The 20,180-nt window shown below is 49.0% G+C and overlaps 1 protein-coding gene across 1 annotated transcript in view; it reads right to left on the reverse strand.

The window, feature by feature from the left end:
- NXN (nucleoredoxin) overlaps positions 1–19,977 on the reverse strand; it is a 68,676-nt gene extending 48,699 nt beyond the window's left edge. The window contains exon 1 of the mRNA XM_083715208.1: positions 19,443–19,977. Coding sequence (XP_083571334.1) covers positions 19,443–19,868 — 426 coding nt within the window. The 5' untranslated portion in view covers positions 19,869–19,977. The remainder of the gene's footprint in view (positions 1–19,442) is intronic.
- Positions 19,978–20,180: the final 203 nt, after the last annotated feature.

The following is a 20,180-nucleotide window of genomic DNA, read 5'->3' on the forward strand; positions in this document are numbered from 1 at the left end:
ATCACCAGAATCTCCAGGAAGGCCTGGGAGAAAAACCTCTTGCAAGATACGCTGGAGAGATGCTGCCGGACAGTGCAGACAATACTGAGCCAGATGGAGCAAGGAAAAGACCGCTCACGTTATTCCTATGTTACTGAAGGGAAGGAAACGCCACCTCTCTGGCGGTGTCGCCGAGAGGGCAAAATAGACATAGACGTTCATCATCGTATCTGTTTGGCTCCGATTCAAATTTTGAAAAATGCAAGATGAGGAAGCTATAAGAAAAATGTTTGGGCTTTCTAGCGGCTTCCTCGGGATGCGAGGGGAGGGGAGTGAACAGCTTTTCTGCCACTTGCAAACGCCTCAGAAAGCCTCTTTTCTTTCCAAAAATTCCCACCCCCAAGACCCACTTGGCCTAAATTCATGATGGTTGTTGAAACCTCATTTCCTATGATATTCTTCTCTCTGTTGCTGCCAGCTGATACGAACACATTGCTGAGATTTCTCAAGGATCTCACAACAGATTTTATATATACAGTGTGTGTGTGGGGTGTGTGTGTGTGTGTGTGTGTGTGTGTGTGTGAAAACGGAACCGTTGTTCAGATTCTTGCCCTGGAAGAATGAACTGGCCTGCTTTTCGAATGCAAAAAAGGGGGTGTTTCCTTTCATCTCAACAGCGAGATCAAAATGCCACAATGGGGGAATCGACCCAGAAGATGCAGAGCCTATCATCTCCTAGGCTACTCTGCAGCCTCCAAAACAGCCTAGTGACAAAACACATACACAAAAATACCCAGTGGGTTGCGGCTGTCACATTGTCACCCAATGAGCCATCCTTTTGTGGAAAGGCTACACAAACTTGACCCCAAAGGGGTCCTACAATCAGCTCTACTCCAATATTGCATACACCTCACTGCAGAACGTCTTGAAGATTTTCCAAAGCTGTTCGCCTGCCTGCCCTTCTCGGCTGACTGACTGAGTCAGTCTTACTCACCCCAGGCGACTAGTTACATACAAGCTTCACCCCTGTGAACTACTGTGAGCTTTAGGGATGAGGTATGCTAAAAAGCGGTGTAAATAATACACAACAGCCCTTTTATACAAGAATCATAGAACTGTAGAGCTGGAAGGCACCCAAACGGTCATTTAGTCCAACCCCCTGGGCAAAGCAGGAATTATTAATATGCGGTACAGTTTGACAGGAATTCCTTACTGATCTGGGATTTCATATCCTAAATGTCATTTGAGAATTCCTCTGTAGCCCAGCATCAGGCTGCTGCCTCTCTGTGACATCACAGCAGCTGGGCCAATGGGAGTCATCCCAGGGCGGGCAAAATATTCAGGACAGACAAGTGAGAGGTGAATCACTAGTACAATTCTCTGCTGATAGATGTGTACTGGTGACTGCCACCAATTTGGGGTAGCTCCAAAGGGGAATTAGGCAAAGGAAAACAGCGAAGCCTCTGCATACGTTGAGCTCCAGTGGGCATCAGTCCGCCTTTTTCTTTAATAAAAATAATAAAGGCAGCGAGGAAGTGATCAGACATCTATCTTTTTATCCTTTCAAGCCTCGACATTGCCACAAGAAAGCCGTCTTATGAAATAATCCCTCCTGCTCAAGTCGAGCCGCCACATCTGGCCTGACCGCCGGCAGTCCAGATTTCAGCCAGATGTGAAAGCACAAGGCCAGATAAAAAAATATGTGTGTTTGTGCATAGCCTTCCTGGAAGGCAGTGGGGTGGGGGAGAGAGATTATGAGAAAAACACAGCTGAGGATTGTTAGCTCCCCTCGAGCCGCCCCATCATCATAACCAGGAAGATAGAGATGGAGGAGACAGCCAACTGGAAGGTGAGCAGAGGAGGACGACCAGGGTGATCAAGGATCCAGAAGCCAAGCCTGGTGAGGAACGGTTGAAGGAGTTGGGGATGTTTAGCCCGGAAGAGAAGAGAACTAAGTGGAGATAGGGTGTTGTTGTTGTTGTTGTTTATAGTCGTGTCCGCCTCTTCGTGACCCCCCCGGACCAGAGCACGCCAGGCACTCCTGTCCTCCACTGCCTCCCGCAGTTTGGTCAAACTCATGCTGGTAGCTTCAACAACATCATCCAACCATGTCGTCCTCTGTCGTCCCCTTCTCCTTGTGCCCTCCCTCTTTCCCAACATCAGGGTCTTTTCCAGGGAGACTTCTCATGAGGTGGCCAAAGTATTGGAGCCTCAGCTTCAGGATCTGTCCTTCCAGCGAGCACTCAGGGCTGATTTCCTTAAGAATGGATAGGTTTGATCTTCTTGCAGTCCATGGGACTCTCAAGAGTCCCCTCCAGCACCAGAATTCAAAAGCATCAATTCTTCGGCGATCAGCCTTCTTTATGGTCCAGCTCTCACTTCCATACATCACTACTGGGAAAACCATAGCTTTAACTATATGGACCTTTGTTGGCAAGGTGATGTCTCTACTTTTTAAGATGCTGGGAGATAGGGTAGCCATCTTCAAATTTTCTCAAGGGCTGCCACATGGAAGATGGAGAGAGTTTGTTTCCTGCTGCTCCAGATGACAGGGCCTGAAACAGTGGATTCAAATTGCAAAAGGGAGAAGATTCTGAATAAACACCAGGAAGAACTTTCTGGTGTTAAGAGCTGTTCCACAGTGGAACGGGTTATGTCAGGGGTTCTTTAGCTAGAATTCCTGCATCGCAGAGGGTTGGCCTACCGTTCCACGATCCTAACGGATCGAATAACCCAAGCTGTCCTGCATGCCTTTAAGCCTGTTTCCAAAAGCTTTCGATAAGCACGAGACATGCCTTTCTCCACTGAACAAGAACAGAAAACTCTTCCTTAGATGCCTGCTTAGACCCGTCGCTGTGGCGTCTGAACTTTTAAGAAAGCTCTGCCTCTTCAGATTTCAGAATAAATACAGTCAAACTTCAGTTGTCCAAAAATGTTCGACAACTGAACATCAAAGGGCGGTCAGCAAAGTCAATGGAGAAAAAAGAAAAAAAAACGGAAGCTGTTCCAAGTTCCGAAAAATGTTCAAGAACAGCATTCGGGAGCTGAATCGTTCAAAAACGGAGCCGTTTGAGAACCGAGGCTAGACTGTACTGGGATTTTTTTTTTTTATCCATCTACCAGTTGAATCAACAGCTTGATCAACAAAGGTGCTATATACCTGCTGCCTGGGAGCAAGTCCGTATGAGCTCCACGTAGACCTGTAGAGAACTGCACTGCTAAGAACCCATCAAATTTCATCATTTAAAATTTCCTTCAACTGATGCAAACAACGCCCCTAATCTCTGATCTTCTGGGGAGTGGGGTGGGGGGTTGTATGAATCTATCAGAAGTAGGGAATCATTTTCAGTCCAAGGGCCACATTGCCTTCTGGGAAACCTCTCTGGGGCCACATGTCAGAATATAATAATATAATAATAATTTATTATTTGTACCCTGCCCATCTGGCTGGGTTTCCCCAGCCACTCTGGGTGGCTTCCAACAAAAATGAAAAATACACTAAAATGTCACATATTAAAAACTTCCCTGAACAGGGCTGCCTTCAGATGTCTTCTGAATGTCAGGTGGTTGTTTATCGCTTTGACATCTGATGGGAGGGCGTTCCACAGGGCGGGCGCCACTACTGAGAAGGCCCTCTGCCTGGTTCCCTGTAACTTGGCCTCTTGCAGTGAGGGAACCGCCAAAATGCCCTCGGAGCTGGACCTCAGTGTCCGGGCTGAACGATGGGGGAGGAGATGCTCCTTCAGATATACTGGACCGAGGCCGTTTAGGGCTTTAAAGGTCAGCACCAACACTTTGAATTGTGCTCGGAAACGTACTGGGAGCCAATGTAGGTCTTTCAAGACCGGTGTTATATGGTCTCGGCAGCCGCTCCCAGTCACCAGTCTAGCTGCCGCATTCTGGATTAGTTGTAGTTTCCGGGTCACCTTCAAAGGTAGCCCCACGTAGAGCGCATTGCAGTAGTCCAAGCGGGAGATAACCAGAGCATGCACCTCTCTGGCGAGACAGTCTGCAGGCAGATAGGGTCTCAGCCTACGTACCAGATGGAGCTGGTAAACAGCTGCCCTGGATACAGATTTGACCTGTGCCTCCATGGACAGCTGTGAGTCCAAAATGACTCCCAGGCTGCGCACCTGGTCCTTCAGGGGCACAGTTACCCCATTCAGGACCAGGGAATCCTCCACACCTCCTGCGCCTCCTGTCCCCCCAAAACAGTACTTCTGTCTTGTCAGGATTCAACCTCAATCTGTTAGCTGCCATCCATCCTCCAACCGCCTCCAGACACTCACACAGGACCTTCACCGCCTTCACTGGTTCTGATTTAAAAGAGAGGTAGAGCTGGGTATCATCCGCATACTGATGAACACCCAGCCCAAACCTCCTGATGATTTCTCCCAGTGGCTGCATGTAAATGTTGAAAAGCATGGGGGAGAGGACAGAACCCTGAGGCACCCCACAAGTGAGAGCCCAGGGGTCTGAACACTCATCCCCCACCACCACTTTCTGAACACGGCCCAGGAGGAAGGAGCGGAACCACTGTATGGCAGTGCCCCCAGCTCCCAGCCCCTCAAGACGGTCCAGAAGGATGTCATGGTCGATGGTATCAAACGCCGCTGAGAGATCCAGCAGAACTAGGAAACAGCTCTCACCTTTGTCCCTAGCCCGCCGGAGATCATCAACCAGTGCGACCAAGGCAGTTTCAGTCCCATGATGAGGCCTGAATCCCGACTGGAAGGGATCCAAATGGTCCACTTCCTCCAGGCGTGCCTGGAGTTGTTCAGCAACCCCTCCCTCAATCACCTTGCCCAAGAATGGAAGGTTTGAGACTGGGCGATAGTTGGCCATCGTGGCCGCATCTAAAGATGGTTTTTTAAGAAGCGGTTTAATAACCGCCTCTTTCAGCGGGTCTGGGAAGGCTCCCTCACGGAGGGAAGCATTCACCACCCCACGAAGCCCATCGCCCAGTCCTTCCCGGCTAGCTTTTATAAGCCAGGATGGGCAAGGATCCAGGAGACAGGTGGTTGGCTTCACTCGTCCAAGCAGCCTGTCCACATCCTCGGAGGTAACAGATTGGAATTGATCCCACACAACTTGACTAGACAGGACTCTGGCACTCTCCCGCCCTGGCCCTGCTCCCACGGTGGAGTCTACTTCTTCCCGAATCTGAGCGATTTTATCTGCAAAAAAACTTTGCAAAATCATTGCAGGAGATCATGTGGCAGGGCCAGAGACAAAGGTGGGTGGAGCAACAAATGATAATTTTATCATTCTGCAGTAGGCTAGTGACTACACACACACCCAGGCAGAAACACTCCAGGAGGGTTCGAGGCAAGGCCTGTGCCTTTGGGGGCAGAAGGTGTGGCCTGGAGAGAGACCCAAGGGCCAGGCAGAGAGGTATGGAGGGCCACATCTCCCCACTTGCTAACAAGCACACACCTAGTTTCCTCCCAGCTCCACAATTCTATGATCAGCCATGGTTTTTCTCCAGCGCAAAAGCTCAGCCCAAAATCAAGGAGAGGAGGTTGCATTTCTGCTGAGCCGCAGGAGAATTTTAATCCCTTGCCTCACGTTAGTGCTAAACACATTTGGAATCTCTTCCCTTCGCAGGCAGGAAGGAGGATTGGCATTCCTTTCCACCACGGATGCTTACAACACAATCCACAAAAGGGGGGGGGGAGTTGTGTGCATGTGTCAACCAAAAGCTAACAGGCTAAAGCATGTGGCAAGGGGGACGAGGGAGAAGAGATCTGAATTTAAAGCCCTCGTCCACATGCAAAAACAGTATTTTAAAAACACATTTATAAAAAGCAATTAAGCAATGTGAAGAGAGATGCACAAAATTCACACCAGTCATAAAAATACAGTGGTACTTCGGGTTAAATACTTAATTCGTTCTGGAGGTCCGTTCTTAACCTGAAACTGTTCTTAACCTGAAGCACCACTTTAGCTAATGGGGCCTCCTGCTGCTGCCGCGCCACTGGAGCATGATTTCTGTTCTCATCCTGAAGCAAAGTTCTTAACCCGAGGTACTATTTCTGGGTTAGTAGAGTCTGTAACCTGAAGCGTATGTAACCCGAGGTACCACTGTATAAGGGAAGTCCTGCTGGATCAGACCAGGGGCCCATCTAATCCTGCCTCCTGTTCTCACGGGGCCAAAAGAAGTATTTCAGATCCTTCTCTAAGGGGCATTTCGCTTTCCCCATACTCATTTACCTACTTAATTTACAGAGCTGCCCCACAGCAGAAGAACTATAGGAAGCCAGTGGGATTCAGTGGTTCAGAGTGTTGGAGAGATCAGGCTTCGAATCCCCACTTGGTCAGGAACCTCACTGGGTGACCTTGCAGTCAGTCACAGGGACATTGTAGGGATTAACCATGAACTCCGGAGGGGAAAGGTGGGATATACTGTAAATGCAGTAAATAAGCTCACCTGCTTACCTGCTTAAGTAAGAATTATTTCATGAGCACTGTTCCACAGAATTTGATATTTTCATTTACATGCATTCATTCGAAATAAGATGGGTTTATGAAGCAATTCTATATCCTCCCACCACGCTGATGAAGAATTTTACGAAACAGTAGTCAATATCCAGAATCTCTGTTCAGTATTGGACATCAATATTTGCTGAATACACAAAGCTTCACAGCTTGTCTTTCTGTGTACAAAGTCTGGTACCTCGCTTCATTTAAAGATTTTCAGAGACTTTGAGACTATAGATTTCATTCTGTACTTGTCATGGTTTGAAGGAATTCTATCAAGATTGTCTACTGCGTAGGTACATGGTATCATGTTGCCTAGACATTGCTGACCTTCTCTTTGTAACAGGAGGGTTTGTTTGACGGCTTACTACCTGCTTAAGAAAGCTGGAGGAGCCAGCCAGGTGGAGACGTCCGTCTCCATCCTGGCCTCCAGAGATCTCCACATGGTCTCAGCTGGACCCGCGCCAGTCACAAAACTCACCTGGTGAATTTATAGCACTGGCTATAACCCTGAGTGTATACCCCTTCACCCCACCCCTTTACACCTTTTAGGAAGATGCAGGACAGTTCAGCCAGCCTCCTTTTGCAAGCTTAGGGCAGCTTCAACCCAGCACTTTCTGAGTATTAAGGGAACAATAAATAGGCCCCATATGCCAGTAATATCATAATCGCCTTCTCTCTCTCTCTCTCTCTCTTTGGCTAAGCAGAACAACATCTGTGCAACATCTGCAGGGGAGCAACTAGGCCTGGCTCCTGGTTTCCTAGATCTCCCAGAAAAGTCATGTCTCTGGGTCCAACAGCTGGTATTAGCAGATGAGCCCCCGCCTACTTAATTTGAAGGGGCAGGGGAGGAGCTACCTGCCACCATTAAACTGCCGCTCAGATAACCAACCTGGGGCAGCCAGTTTGACAGGACAGGGGAGTGATGCTGCAGTTGCCTAGCAACCTGCGCCGGGTTGGGTATCAGCACCTAGCAACCTTCTGTAGAGGAGGGGTGGTGCCAGTCCAGCCCCCCACAGATCTATGGGGAAGGGTTGTGGTTCTGTTTTGGATGCAGAAAGTTCGGGTCCAATCCTGACAATAAAGCCATGAATGTCTCCTGCCTGAAATCCTTCCTGTCAGTGTAAGCAACATGGAGCAAAACGAACCAATCGTCTGACTCAGTATATATGGTCTGACTCACTGATGCCTATGAGAAATCTCTTCCTATGGGCTCAGGTCTTGTTCTGGCAAACCGTCAAATCAAACTGGGACACCTCTGCCAAAGCTCAACTCCTCTGCAAGAGTTCAGCTGCAACTTTAAAAGCCAGTACAGCAGAACTCCTTACAAGAGCTTATCTCCTCTGTAGACTAATTTCAGGAGAGCTTTGCAAGGGGTCAGCTACGAGACAATTCAGAAACAAGTATCTCTTTAAAACCAACTGTGTGCATGGCTTTGGTAGGTACTTTATACAGTGGTACCTCGGGTTAAGAACTTAATTCGTTCTGGAAGTCCGTTCTTAACCTGAAACTGTTCTTAACCTGAGACACCACTATAGCTAATGGGGCCTCCCGCTGCTGCCATGCTGCCACCGCGCGATTTCTGTTCTCATCCTGAAGCAAAGTTCTTAACCCGAGGTACTGTTTCTGGGTTAGCGGAGTCTGTAACCTGAAGCGTACCCAAGGTACCACTGTTGAACGTACACAGACTGTGCTACTCAGCAGAGACAACAACACTCTTTGCAAGCATTCAGGTTTATTCAGGCAAGTAGCATGAGCTTTGCAAGAGTTCAGCTGCAAGTCAGGCAGAAAATCAGAGATCCCCAGTCATGCCACTGGGAAGCTATCAGTTAGGAGGGCTGGATTTGGTCCTGAGGCCTCAAAATTACAGATCCATACAACAGATATCTGGGTTCCTTTTTTAAAAACTAATTTCCCCCCATCCAGATCTCAGATGCACACTTCAAGCCTGCCTCTCCAAACTCCGAGTGCACCAAACCTTCAGTTTTTATAAACCTCCTGTTTCGAAACCTGATCCACCCAACGTTAATTGCCAGTTATAAGCTTACAAGCGAAGCTCTGTTATCCCCAGATTAAGAGGTCCTTACAAAGCAGAGCCACATCCCCACACGCCTCCAAAATTACTCAGCACTCTGCAGGAACACAAATCCAAACCACAATACTGAACTTTCGGGGAATGCCAGCCCCTGCCCAACCCCCTTTTCCCCTTCTTAAAGACACCATCATTTATTTACTTTTTTAAAAAACAGTGCTATGTTCTCATAGAAAAAAGCAGAACCAAAATATAAAATTTGCAGCCACTCCTAACGCTTCCCTAAAGATACTCAGGGGGCGTGTGGAGCAAACGGAGGCCAGGATTCAATTTTCGATATTCCTCATAAAGGAAACTTATTAGGCTCTCTAGTGCCTGTCCAGAGTTCGCTGGAAAGGCTTTTAAAACAGGTGAGCAGACATAAAAGATTTCATTGCTGTCGCTTGTGGATCAAACAGTGACAAAGGTGTTTTGTGTTTTTTTTAAAGCATGCCACGTGGCTAACTTGCCTTTCCAAGGCCAGGGTGCGTGTTGAGATGGATTCAACAAAAAATGAGGCTTCAGGTACATCAGAATCAGCAGCATCTTCGTAGGAAGGAATTGGCCAGTACAGATTACAGTGGTACCTCGGGTTAAGTACTTAATTCGTTCCGGAGGTCCGTTCTTAACCTGAAACTGTTCTTCACCTGAAGCACCACTTTAGCTAATGGGGCCTCCTGCTGCTGCTGCGCCGCCGGAGCACAATTTCTGTTCTCATCCTGAAGCAAAATTCTTAACCCGAGGTACTATTTCTGGGTTAGTGGAGTCTGTAACCTGAAGCGTATGTAACCTGAAGCATATGTAACCTGAGGTACCACTGTAATGCTGCTGGTGCAAGATGAATGTCGCTGGTAACCACAAAAAGGGAGGGTGCTCAGGTCCTGGGCTTCCCAGAAGAGGCACCCGGGTTGGCCACTGTGAGAACTGCATGTTGGATCATGAGGACTAGAATCTAACTTCACTTTTAGTGGAAGGGGCACAGCTCTATGGTAGAGCGCTTGCCTTACCGACAGAAGGTCCCAGGCTCTACTTCCCAGCGGCATCTCCAGCTCAGGCTGGGAACGTCCCCCTGCCTGGAACCCTAAGGAGCTGCTGCCTGCCAGTGTAGACAATACTGAGCTAGGTGGACCATTGGTCTCACTCAGAATAAGGCAGCCTTCCTGCGTCACACCAGAATAAATTTGTTAGTCTTTAAAGGGCCACAAGACACTGGGTTTTGCTGCAAAGGGCTTAACGGAGCTATTGCTCGGGAAACCGAGCCAACCAGGAAATCTTTAACAGTGTTAACTAAAGGGCAGAAATGAAGGGCAGAAGTGAATTTCAAGCAGGTTGCTGAATGCGGCCCTCCAAATTTTCTCCGTTTGGCCCCACAAGGATCCCAACAATAACATGCCCCTCACAGCTTCCAGGACACCCTTAGGGAACTCAGCGCTCAGGGCGAAAGCCTGAGCTTCGAAGAGAAGGTGCAAAAGATTTTTCGCTCCCGCCTTCAGCCTCCTTCACATTCTAGCAATTCCTTACATGCCTCGGTGGGCTGCCCCATTGTTGTTTTAGTTTATTTGCATTGTTTTAAGCAAACACCATCTGTACATTTACTGGTTTGTGGCTTTACCTTTCATTCGAGTTTATTTATCTAAAGGAGCAGAGATTTATAAAGAGAGAGAAAAAGGGGGGGGGGGGTCGTCCAAGAATTGCAAAACCGCTCCAACAATCTGGGGCGGAAAGGGGTCTTGGAGACGTCACAGGCGCTAGCCAGTCGCTGCCTTCCACCAACCAGCTTTTTGCTACAGACTTGCAGGACCTTTCCCCTAATCTTCCCCTAAAAGGAAGATATTTTGTTGTTGTTTAGTCGTTTAGTCGTGTCCAACTCTTCGTGACCCCATGGACCAGAGCACGCCAGGCACTCCTGTCTTCCACTGCCCCCCGCAATTTGGTCAAACTCCTGCTGGTAGCTTCGAGAACACTGTCCAACCATCTTGTCCTCTGTCGTCCCCTTCTCCTTGTGCCCTCCATCTTTCCCAACATCAGGGTCTTTTCCAGGGAGTCTTCTCTTCTCATGAGGTGGCCAATGTATTGGAGCCTCAGCTTCAGGATCTGTCCTTCCAGTGAGCACTCAGGGCTGATTTCCTTCAGAATGGAGAGGTTTGCTCTTCTTGCTGTCCATGGGACTCTCAAGAGTCTCCTCCAGCACCATAATTCAAAAGCATCAATTCTTCGGCGATCAGCCTTCTTGATGGTCCAGCTCTCACTTCCATACATCACTACTGGGAAAACCATAGCTTTTACTATACGGACCTTTGTTGGCAAGGTGATGTAGGGACATAAGAAGCTGCCTCATATTGAGTCAGCCCATAGGGCCTATCTACATTGGTATTGTCTACACTGACTGGCAGGGTCTCTCCAGGGTTTCAGGAAAGGAGAGTTTCCCAGCCCTACCGGGAGCTGCTGCCTGGAACTGATCCTGGGACTTTCGCATGCAGGTGCTCTCCCACTGAGCAATGGCTCTTCCCCATGAAGATAAAACAGGTTTCCAGTCCTCATGGTTCTGAATTAAGGGCAGACGGAACAAGAACGAAGCAGGTGGCCCATCACGGAGCTTTGGGCCTTTTCCCAGCATCTGGAACAAAACGTGGCAAGGGCCCTGTCCAACACAGCCCTGCCAGTCTGCACAAGTCTTGCCCGTATTCTGGGGAAGGAGAAATACAAGACTCCTGCCGGACGCAAAGCAGGCAACCAGCAAGCATATCCTCCCATCGGATTGGCGCGAGCCCCGTCTTCTTCTGAAGAAGCTCCTTGCCTTTCCACATGCGGAGTCCAGCCCTCTCTTGACGCTCAGGCGCATGGAGGTGCCGCGGGGAGGAAAGGAAATAAAAGCAAAATATGGAACAGCACGGCAGGACGCCGCTTTGAGCCGCCCGGCAGCTTTCAGAGCAGATTAGCTGTGAACTGAATCGGAACGGGAGAAACTGTTCTTTGCCGCCGCAAAAACCCAGCCGCGCGCCGGCACACACTCCTCAAGCAGGGATCTCGCCATGCAGACACCCTCGGAAGACACAGCAGAGCATGTTGGAAGCACATCGGTCAACACTGTCGACAGGAATCCCTCTCCACTCCCAACCTTGGCTTGGATGGAGGGAAGCTAGAAATCCACAGAGTGACACAGAGCTCTTCTGCAGCCCTGGCGTTTCCTTGGAGAAACTGCACATAGAGTCGCTCTTCACTTGCGATTCCCAGTTACTGGAATGCATTGACATAGAATAAGATCATAGATCATAGGATTCCCAAGTTGGAAGGGACCTTGAGGGTCATCTAGTCCAACGCCCTGCAAAACAGGAATCTTTTGCCCGATGTGGGGCTTGAACCCATGAACCTAAGATCAAGAGCCTCATGCTCAACCAACTGAGCTAATCCCAAGTCCCAGATTCTGCCTCTGAGAGCAGCCATTGTGGCGAGGAGTCACCAATAGTTTTCTTCTCCGTGAATCTCCCCCTCTTTGAAAGCTCTCCAAGTTGATGGCCAGTACAGAGCAAGTTGGTGGAAAAGGTGGGTTAAAAATATAATATATAAGAGGAGTCCACCAGTGGTCCATCTGGTCCAGCATTCTGTTTGCAGTGACCACCCAGATGCCTGCAGGAAATGCTCCATCAGGACCTGAGCCCAGGAGCCCTCTCTCCGCGCCTGTGTTTTTCAGCAACTAGGATGCAGATGTGTTGCTGCCTCTAACTATGGAGGCAGAACATAGCCATCCTGGCTGGTAGCCATTAATAGTCAGTTCTCCCTGATCTGTCTAATATCCACTTTTAAGCTGGACACCACTGTCTCCTGTGGGAGTGAGTTCCACAGTCTTACTATACGCTGTGGGGAAGAAGAGCTCTCTTCTGCCTGTCGTAAACATCCTGATGAATTTCTGCATGAAAAACATAATGAATGAATGACATTTGGGTTTGAAGGCTGAAAATAATGTTGGTTCTTAGAAAGTAGCCTGGCTAGGTATTATACTGGACAGTATAGTTTATTAAATTAACCTCCTCCCCTTTATTCCCTTTTCCCTCGTTTAATCATTTTTCTATTTGTCTCTACCTCTCTCTCTTTCCCCCTTCTTTTTTCTCTCCCTCTTCCTTTCCTCTGGATCTGTGAATGTTTTAGTTTCGGATTTCTAATTTCTAATGAAATTTATTCAAAATAAACCAATCTCCCAATGCTGCGGATTGAACCTTCTGCAATCAAAGCATGCGTCTTAGACCTGCGCCACCACAGCTCTGCAGCACACGCCTGCACCCAGCACTAAACCCTGTGGATTACCGGCTCACCCACTTTCAACACCTGAAAATTAGGCAATTTCCCCGCATGTCTTCTTTTGTCCTCTGGGGTTCACACCCAGCATCACACGCCAATGATGTCCCCATTTTTAAGCTCTGGCAGAAATTTCGCTTCAAAAGCGAGACTGTGGAATCCAAACACCTTTCGGGGGCAGTTCATTTTCAGAATCTCCTCATCCTTCAACCCAAAAGCGCCCCGCCCTCTTCAATGTCAGGGTGGAAGAGGAAAAATATATCCCTCCTGTTTGGAAAAATAAAATTTGGGATGCTCCACATTGACCTCAAACATTGAACCTCAGGTCACTTCTGAGTCGTGCCAGTGCGAAAGGAGACCCAGGTCCCTGTTTCAAACCCAGTTTTGTTCCTTCCACATGAATCAACTCACAGCCAGAAAAGAGATTTCTGGTGGAGAACGACAAACCCTCAAAATTCCACATACCAGTCAATTCCTCCCAATTCCAAAACACGTTTCTGACATATTTACCGCTCAGTGACTGGCAGGGACCATTTGAAGCACTCTGTCCTCAGCGAACTACTTACCGCACAACGGGATCAATGTTTAATCAATGCGGCCCCTAGACTTTTCTATTTGGCCCTTCGAACCCTCCTCTGATTCGCTTACTGCCTCTCCTTTGCAGCCTCACTGCGTGTTTTTGCTGGGCTGGAAAATCTCCTTGAACTCTGATTTTGCCCTTTGTTAGCCTGCAAGGAGGATTGGGACAGGAGGTTTGAGTGTAAAAACTAGCCAAGTGGACAAAAAATTGTTACTCTGCCCCCCCTTCCCTCTGGCCCTACCGACCATGGGCATGTGGACCCCAGGAACTTGCCCAGAAGCGAATGCGGCCCTTGGCCTTCAGAAAGCTTCACCTCACAAGGAGGCCCTGCTATAAAAAGCATCAGTTAGGTAAGAGTTTGGGATCAGTAGGCCCGTTTCCAAAGATGGCCAGGCTGCAAGCAGACCGGGCCAGGTGTAACACACCTGTTTTCACATTAGCAGACCAACATACGCCCTGGGATACAGGATGTGGGCTCCTGAGAATCTGAGCTGCTATTTGTAAGAAAAAGGCAAGGGCCTAGGCCTCATGGTGCAATGAGGAGTGCCGCCAACGCTTGGTAGATTGGGAAGCGACTTGAATAAACTCTGCAGTGGATTATGCAATCTAAAGAAAGGTGTGATAATTCTCAGTCCGACACAGCCGCTCCCTTTTCAGAATCAAGCCCAAACTCAGCTGCATCAAATCCGCTCATGTCTTTCGGATCAGCCAAGCTAGAGATTCACAAACAAATAGAAACAAGCAGGGGATTTTTTGAGCAGGAACTCAGGCGAACTAAGTTCTTTTTTGTCTGGAACGGATACATACCCAATGCCTGAGCCAAAAATCCACCTGTATCTGTAATCAATAAAGCTGTGGCCATTTTTGATCCACACCATTGTCTGTTTGAGTTTATTAATCACATTTTACACTTAGCAACTGCACTGGTGGGGAGGGTGTGTGTGGCAGCACTGCGACTGAGCCCGCAATAAATAAACAAACTTACTTCGTGATGAGTTCCCCCACCTATTTTTCCAGGGGGGAAAAGCACTGCAAACAAGGGGTCGTTTTTACCTAAAATATTGTTTTGGTACCACCTTGAGTGATGCAAGTTTCATAAATTGAAGCGTCTCATTAGATCTAGCAGCCTTGCAGAGAAATCTGTTGGATTTTCATCGCCTGCCTGCAAAGCATTCCTGAGTCAGTCATCAGGATAGAGAAATGAAGGGAATTCTGTAACAGCAGCCAGAATCCTGTTGGCCCAGAAGTGGAAACAAGAGGAGATAGAAGAATGGAGATCAAAACTGATAGACTATGCGGAATTGGACAAATTAACTGGGAAAATTAGATATACTAAAGACCAAAAGTTCATCGAGGACTGGGGAAAATTGGTGGATTATCTGAAAAACATATGCGGTGTAAATACAACGCTAGTGGGATTTCAAGAGGCACTGTAAAAAACAAATAAGTATTGTTTATTGAAAATAATGGGAGTAAGGAGGAACAATGGCAATACGAAAGAAGGGAATGTGTATTAAAGGTATTAATATGGATGATTGTCAGAGATGCTGAAGGAAGTCCAAAACAGTCATGATTTGTTGTATTCGAGATAAAATGTATAACTGAGTGGAAACTAATAAAATTTATATAAAAAATAATAAAAAAATAAAAAAGAGAAATGAAGGGAATTCATTCCGGTTGCCCGGAAGCAGCAAACTCCCTTGCCACCCAGGGCAGAGTGAAAATCCAAGCCCAGGTGTGACCAGGACTCGGGAACATCCTTCCCACTGCAGATGTGAATCACTCCCTTCTGGTTTAGGTACTTTTCGTCACATACAGTTTTCTCACCGCTGACCCTAAACGCCAGGGAATCTGTGGCCTTCCAAATATTGTTGGAGTACAACACCCATCATCCATGACCGTTGGGCATGCTGGCTGGGGCTGATGGGAACTGGAGTCCGATGCGACATGGAATGCCACAGGTTCACCACAGGCTGCTATTTACATTGGAAGCCAGCAGAGAAATATGGCCCACTAGCTGTAACTTCTCCTTACACTCCACAAACCCAATATTTAGGGGTTTTTTGTCCCAAGCCAAGGTACACATGCAACTTAGAAAACCGCTTTGTGCATCTTGACTTAGTACAGACTCTATGTATTAACCTTACGGATGATTTTGCATTCATTTGCACAGATCTGCGAGGATGCCGGGCTCCTGAGCCAGGGCGCTTGCAAACTCTGTGGCTGCCTTAAGGATGCAATCCTGGGAAGACATGGAGCTGCCTTTTACAGGGCCAAACCAGCTCAGTATCGTCCACCAGTGGCGTCCAAACTTTTTTCAAAGAGGGCCAGATTTGATGATGTGAAGGGCCGTGAGGGCCGGCCAAAGGGCCAACCAAGGTTCCTTTTTTAAGATTGAAGTTGTTAAGATTTTTTAGGATTTTACACCAAAGTTGTTGAGCTTTGTCATACCTCGGGTTGAAGTAGCTTCAAGTTGAGCGTTTTTGGGAACGCATTACTTCCGGGTTCCGCTGCTCACGCATGCGCAGACGCTCAAAATGACGCATGCACGGAAGCGGAGAGTCATGGATTGCGTTCTGCACTGGATGTGAACGGGGCTCCGGAACGGATCCCGTTCGCATCCAGAGGTACCACTGTATTTTACCCCAGGAAATAATCTGCCCCAGGGGCCGGATTAAACTGACCGGCAGACCAGATTAGGCCCCCCAAATGGACTTTGGACATGCCTGATACACTGACCGGCAACAGCCGTTTCAGATGGGAGACCTAGCTGGAGATCCCGGGAATCGAAGCAGAGACCTTCTGCAAACCACTGAGCTACAACACCTCACCTAAAAAGAAAGCCAAGGAGCCAGTCCTCATGGTTCAAAATTAAAGACTGGTTTAATGAGCAAGAAGGCTGCCTTATATGGACCTAGGTCTGCCATGCAGTCGGGGCCTTTCCAGTTGAATACAGGGAGAGAGGAGTAACGTCAGAAAACCGGTTGCGATTCCCCTGCCTGCCCCTTCCTTTTGCACCGCTGAGGGAGCTACAATTGCGATCAACATAGATCCAGGTGTCACTATTGGTATGCAAAGCCCTTGACAGCTTGGGACCAGTTTACTTGCTGGATCGTCTCCATATATACCCATTCACTGATGGGATCTGTGAAACTGGCCCCTTTACAATTGCCACGTCACCCTACACTTCGGAACTCCCCGCACATTGAAATTAGACAGGCTTCTTCATTGTACGTTTTTGGTCCCTGCTGAAATCTTTTGTTTCCTGGTCAACTCAGTTTAGCACGGCATTTTGCTACATGGTCTCAGTTAAGTGGTTTAAAATCGGTGATGTATATTGTGGTGCATGCTCTAGTTATCTCCGGCTTGGACTACTGCAACGCGCTCTACGTGGGGCTACCTTTGAAGGTGACCCGGAAATTACAATGAATCCAGAATGCGGCAGCTAGACTGGTGACTGGGAGCGGCCGCCGAGACCATATAACACCGGTCCTGAAAGACCTACATTGGCTCCCAGTACGTTTCCAAGCACAATTCAAAGTGTTGGTGCTGACCTTGAAAGCCCTCAATGGTCTTGGCCCAGTAGACCTGAAGGAGCATCTCCACCCCCATCATTCTGCCCAGACACTGAGGCCCAGCGCCAAGAAGGGCCTTCTGGCAGTTCCCTCCCTGCGAGAAGCAAAGTTACAGGAAACCAGGCAGAGGGCCTTCTCGGTGGTGGCGCCCGCCCTGTGCAACGCCCTCCCATCAGATGTCAAGGAAATAAACAACTATCTTACTTTAAGAAGACATCTGAGGGCAGCCCTATTTAGGGAAAATTTTAATGTTCGATTCTATATTTAATATTCTGTTGGAAGCCACCCAGAGTGGCTGGGGAATAAATTATTATTATTATTATTATTATTAATTTCTCTTGTAACTCTTGAATTTTTTGTATTATTTGGCATTAATAAATATTTTAGACGCTGCTGTAAACTTAAGAGGTCTTTTGTTCCAGCAAGCAAGGAACATTCCTTTCACCACTTTAAACTGTGCTGTACAAAGCAAAGTTCCTCAATCCAAAAGCAATGCCACCTGGTGCCCTCCAGACCTTTTGGACCACAACTCCCATCAGCCCCTGGGGGACCAGCTGGGGATCATGGGAGTGGCAGTCCAAAAGGCTTAGGAGGTCAGCGCCCAGGTTGGGGGGCGTCAGCTTTGCAGTGGATTTTACTTCCAGTTTAAGGACCGCCAGTTCCTGCTGGTGCAATTCCACCATGAATGGGAATTTTCTTTTAAATGCACGTAATCACACACACCCCAAAAAGGTGATTTTTAAAATCAGAATCAAAAGCTGGTCCAAATTCCCCAGGGAGAAAACAGCTAGCTGCTGTAATGTCACCCAAAGGCCTTGCATCAAAGAGAAGGCCTAGGTTTGTTTTTTTAAAAGGGGTGAGTGGAGAATTGGAATGAATTACATGCATTTTTTACAGGTTTTTTAAAAAATGAAATATTTTCCTTCCATCTGCGGAACAAAATTATCTGTGTGAGATGTTGTATAGATTTTATTTTAACAAAGTCTTTCCCTCCCTACAATACGGAGAAAGACAGTCCATATACAACCCAATAAATATTCTTTCAGAGGATTCTCTGAAAATTATTGCAAAATGAAAAGATGTCCTGCTCTCGCTGCAGGGCAGGGCAGGGAGACAAAAATCCCGTTTTCTGAATTTGATGTGGAGCATCTCCAACAGAACAGGAGAGAGCGAACGAGTAGGTCCCACCCACCCAAATTAAGATGCGTAAAGAATTGAAAAATGGGTTGGGCGGTTTACGCCAGCTCCTTGCAACAGCCAAACATCCTTATCCGTTTCACTAAAACCGGAATAAAAAAATGGAATTTAATCTGGATTAACACAGCTGGAATTGGAATAGAGGATTTCAGGGACGGGGAACCTTCAGCAAATTATTTAAAGACAGGATATCTGGTTAGAGGAGGAAATTTGGGGTGGGGGATTTTTTTTTAGGGGTCTCTTGGCAAACTGAATACCAAGGCTAAGATTTGGGGGTCCGTGAATTACAGCAGGTTCCAAACGGTGATTTACAACCCATTCACGCAGCATGGAAAACCCCATATATTTCTTTCAACTACACCCAAGTTACTACACCCATTTGCCTGGTAGTAAACCCCGCTGAACTCATGGGGGTTTACTTCCGAGTAGATGTAATTAATAGCTACCTTTTGACCCTTTCTGTGCCTCTTCAAGAGGTGATGTCTAAGGTAAGGTCACCACAAGATACAGGAAAAACAAAGCCAGTTTAAAACGAGCCGCAAAACAAATAAGAAAACTTAAAATTCCTGCTAAAATAAAAAGATTTGTGCCAAACCTCGTAAGTTCAACAGGTAAAGAGACACATAGATAGTGTTTCTGTGCTTTGATTTTTGGATTCTTCACCCCACCGCCTGCTTTCCTATGGATTCCTTTTACAGCAGCAACCCCGCCCCAGCCTCGCATCTACTGGAGAGTAAACCGCGTTCAAAGCAACAGGATTTGTTTCCGAAGTCAACGCGTGCTTACAGGACGAGGCTGCAAAAAATTATGTTGCAAAGTGGAGGGTTGGGGGGGGGCGGACTAGTTTGGGTAGAAAAGTAAGGCCCGTTACGCGCTCCCTTTCCAGGCTACGCTGCGCTTACTTCGGAGCAAAGCTCCTCCCAACTCCACGGGGCTTACTTCGGAGTGAACCCGCACAGGCAGCATTGTGCGACGGAAAAAGCATTTTAGCGGAGTTCTCTCTCCCTAAGAAATATCGGGATGGTGATTCTCGGCGCCCAGAGGCCACGAACTATGGTCCCCCAAGCCGGCCTCTCCAAACACCGCTTTTTGGAGAGGGGCGCACGGATGTGCGCTTGAGAAGGAGGGTCCGGACCATCATGGACGCTTCCCAGAAAGAAAAAGAGAGAGAGAGGGAGAGACATGGCCCCCTGCCACCCACCCCCCTCTGCCCCAACACGCGTGTCTCCCGCTTCCCACGTTCCCCGCCGACCCGCGCTGCGCTCACCTTCCGGCGCTTGTCGGCAAAGGGGAGCGCCAGCCACGGCATGGCCCGCGTGGCTTCCTGCCAGCGCTGCTGATCCTGCTCGGCCGACACGAAGACGATCTCCAGGCGCTGCTGCTGCCGCTGCTCCGGCGCCGCTCCGGCTCCGGCTTCGCTTCGGGCCGGCTGGAAGCGCGCGTAAAAGGCGGCCAGGCTAGCGGCCAGCTGCGCGCCCGGCCCGGCTCCGGTTCCTGCCGCTCCAGCGGCGGCGGCTCCGGCTGCGCTGCTGCCGGCGCCGCAGTACCCGAAGTACAGCCCCACGAGCGAGACACCCCTCGCCGGCAGCGAGGCCACGGGCACCGCCGAGCCGTCGGGCGCCGCCAGCGCCTCGCCCAGCAGCTCGGCCAGCGGCGCCGCGGCGGCAGCAGCAGCGCACGGCGACGAAGACATCCCCGCCGAGCCCCACGCAGCTCCCGCCGCCGCCGCCAGCCAGCCAGCCAGCCGGCCGAGCCCAGCCACACCGAGCCAGGCAGCCGCAGCCGCCGCCAGCGGGCGCTCCCGGCCCGGCCCGCCTCGCCTTCCCCGCGTGGCGCTCGCCGGCCCGCGACCCGCCCCCCGACGCCGCGCAGACGCCGCCCCCAGCAGCCCCGGGCTGCGCAGCGGAGAGACCCTCGCCGGCTCCCTCCCCTCTCCTCTCTAACTCTTCCCGCTGGCTGCCCCGCTTTTCTGGGACCGGCGGCCCCGATCCTCGGTCGGCTCGGG

Source organism: Podarcis gaigeae (genome assembly GCF_964106915.1).
Source record: "Podarcis gaigeae genome assembly, chromosome: 15".
Taxonomy (NCBI): Eukaryota; Metazoa; Chordata; class Lepidosauria; order Squamata; family Lacertidae; genus Podarcis; species Podarcis gaigeae.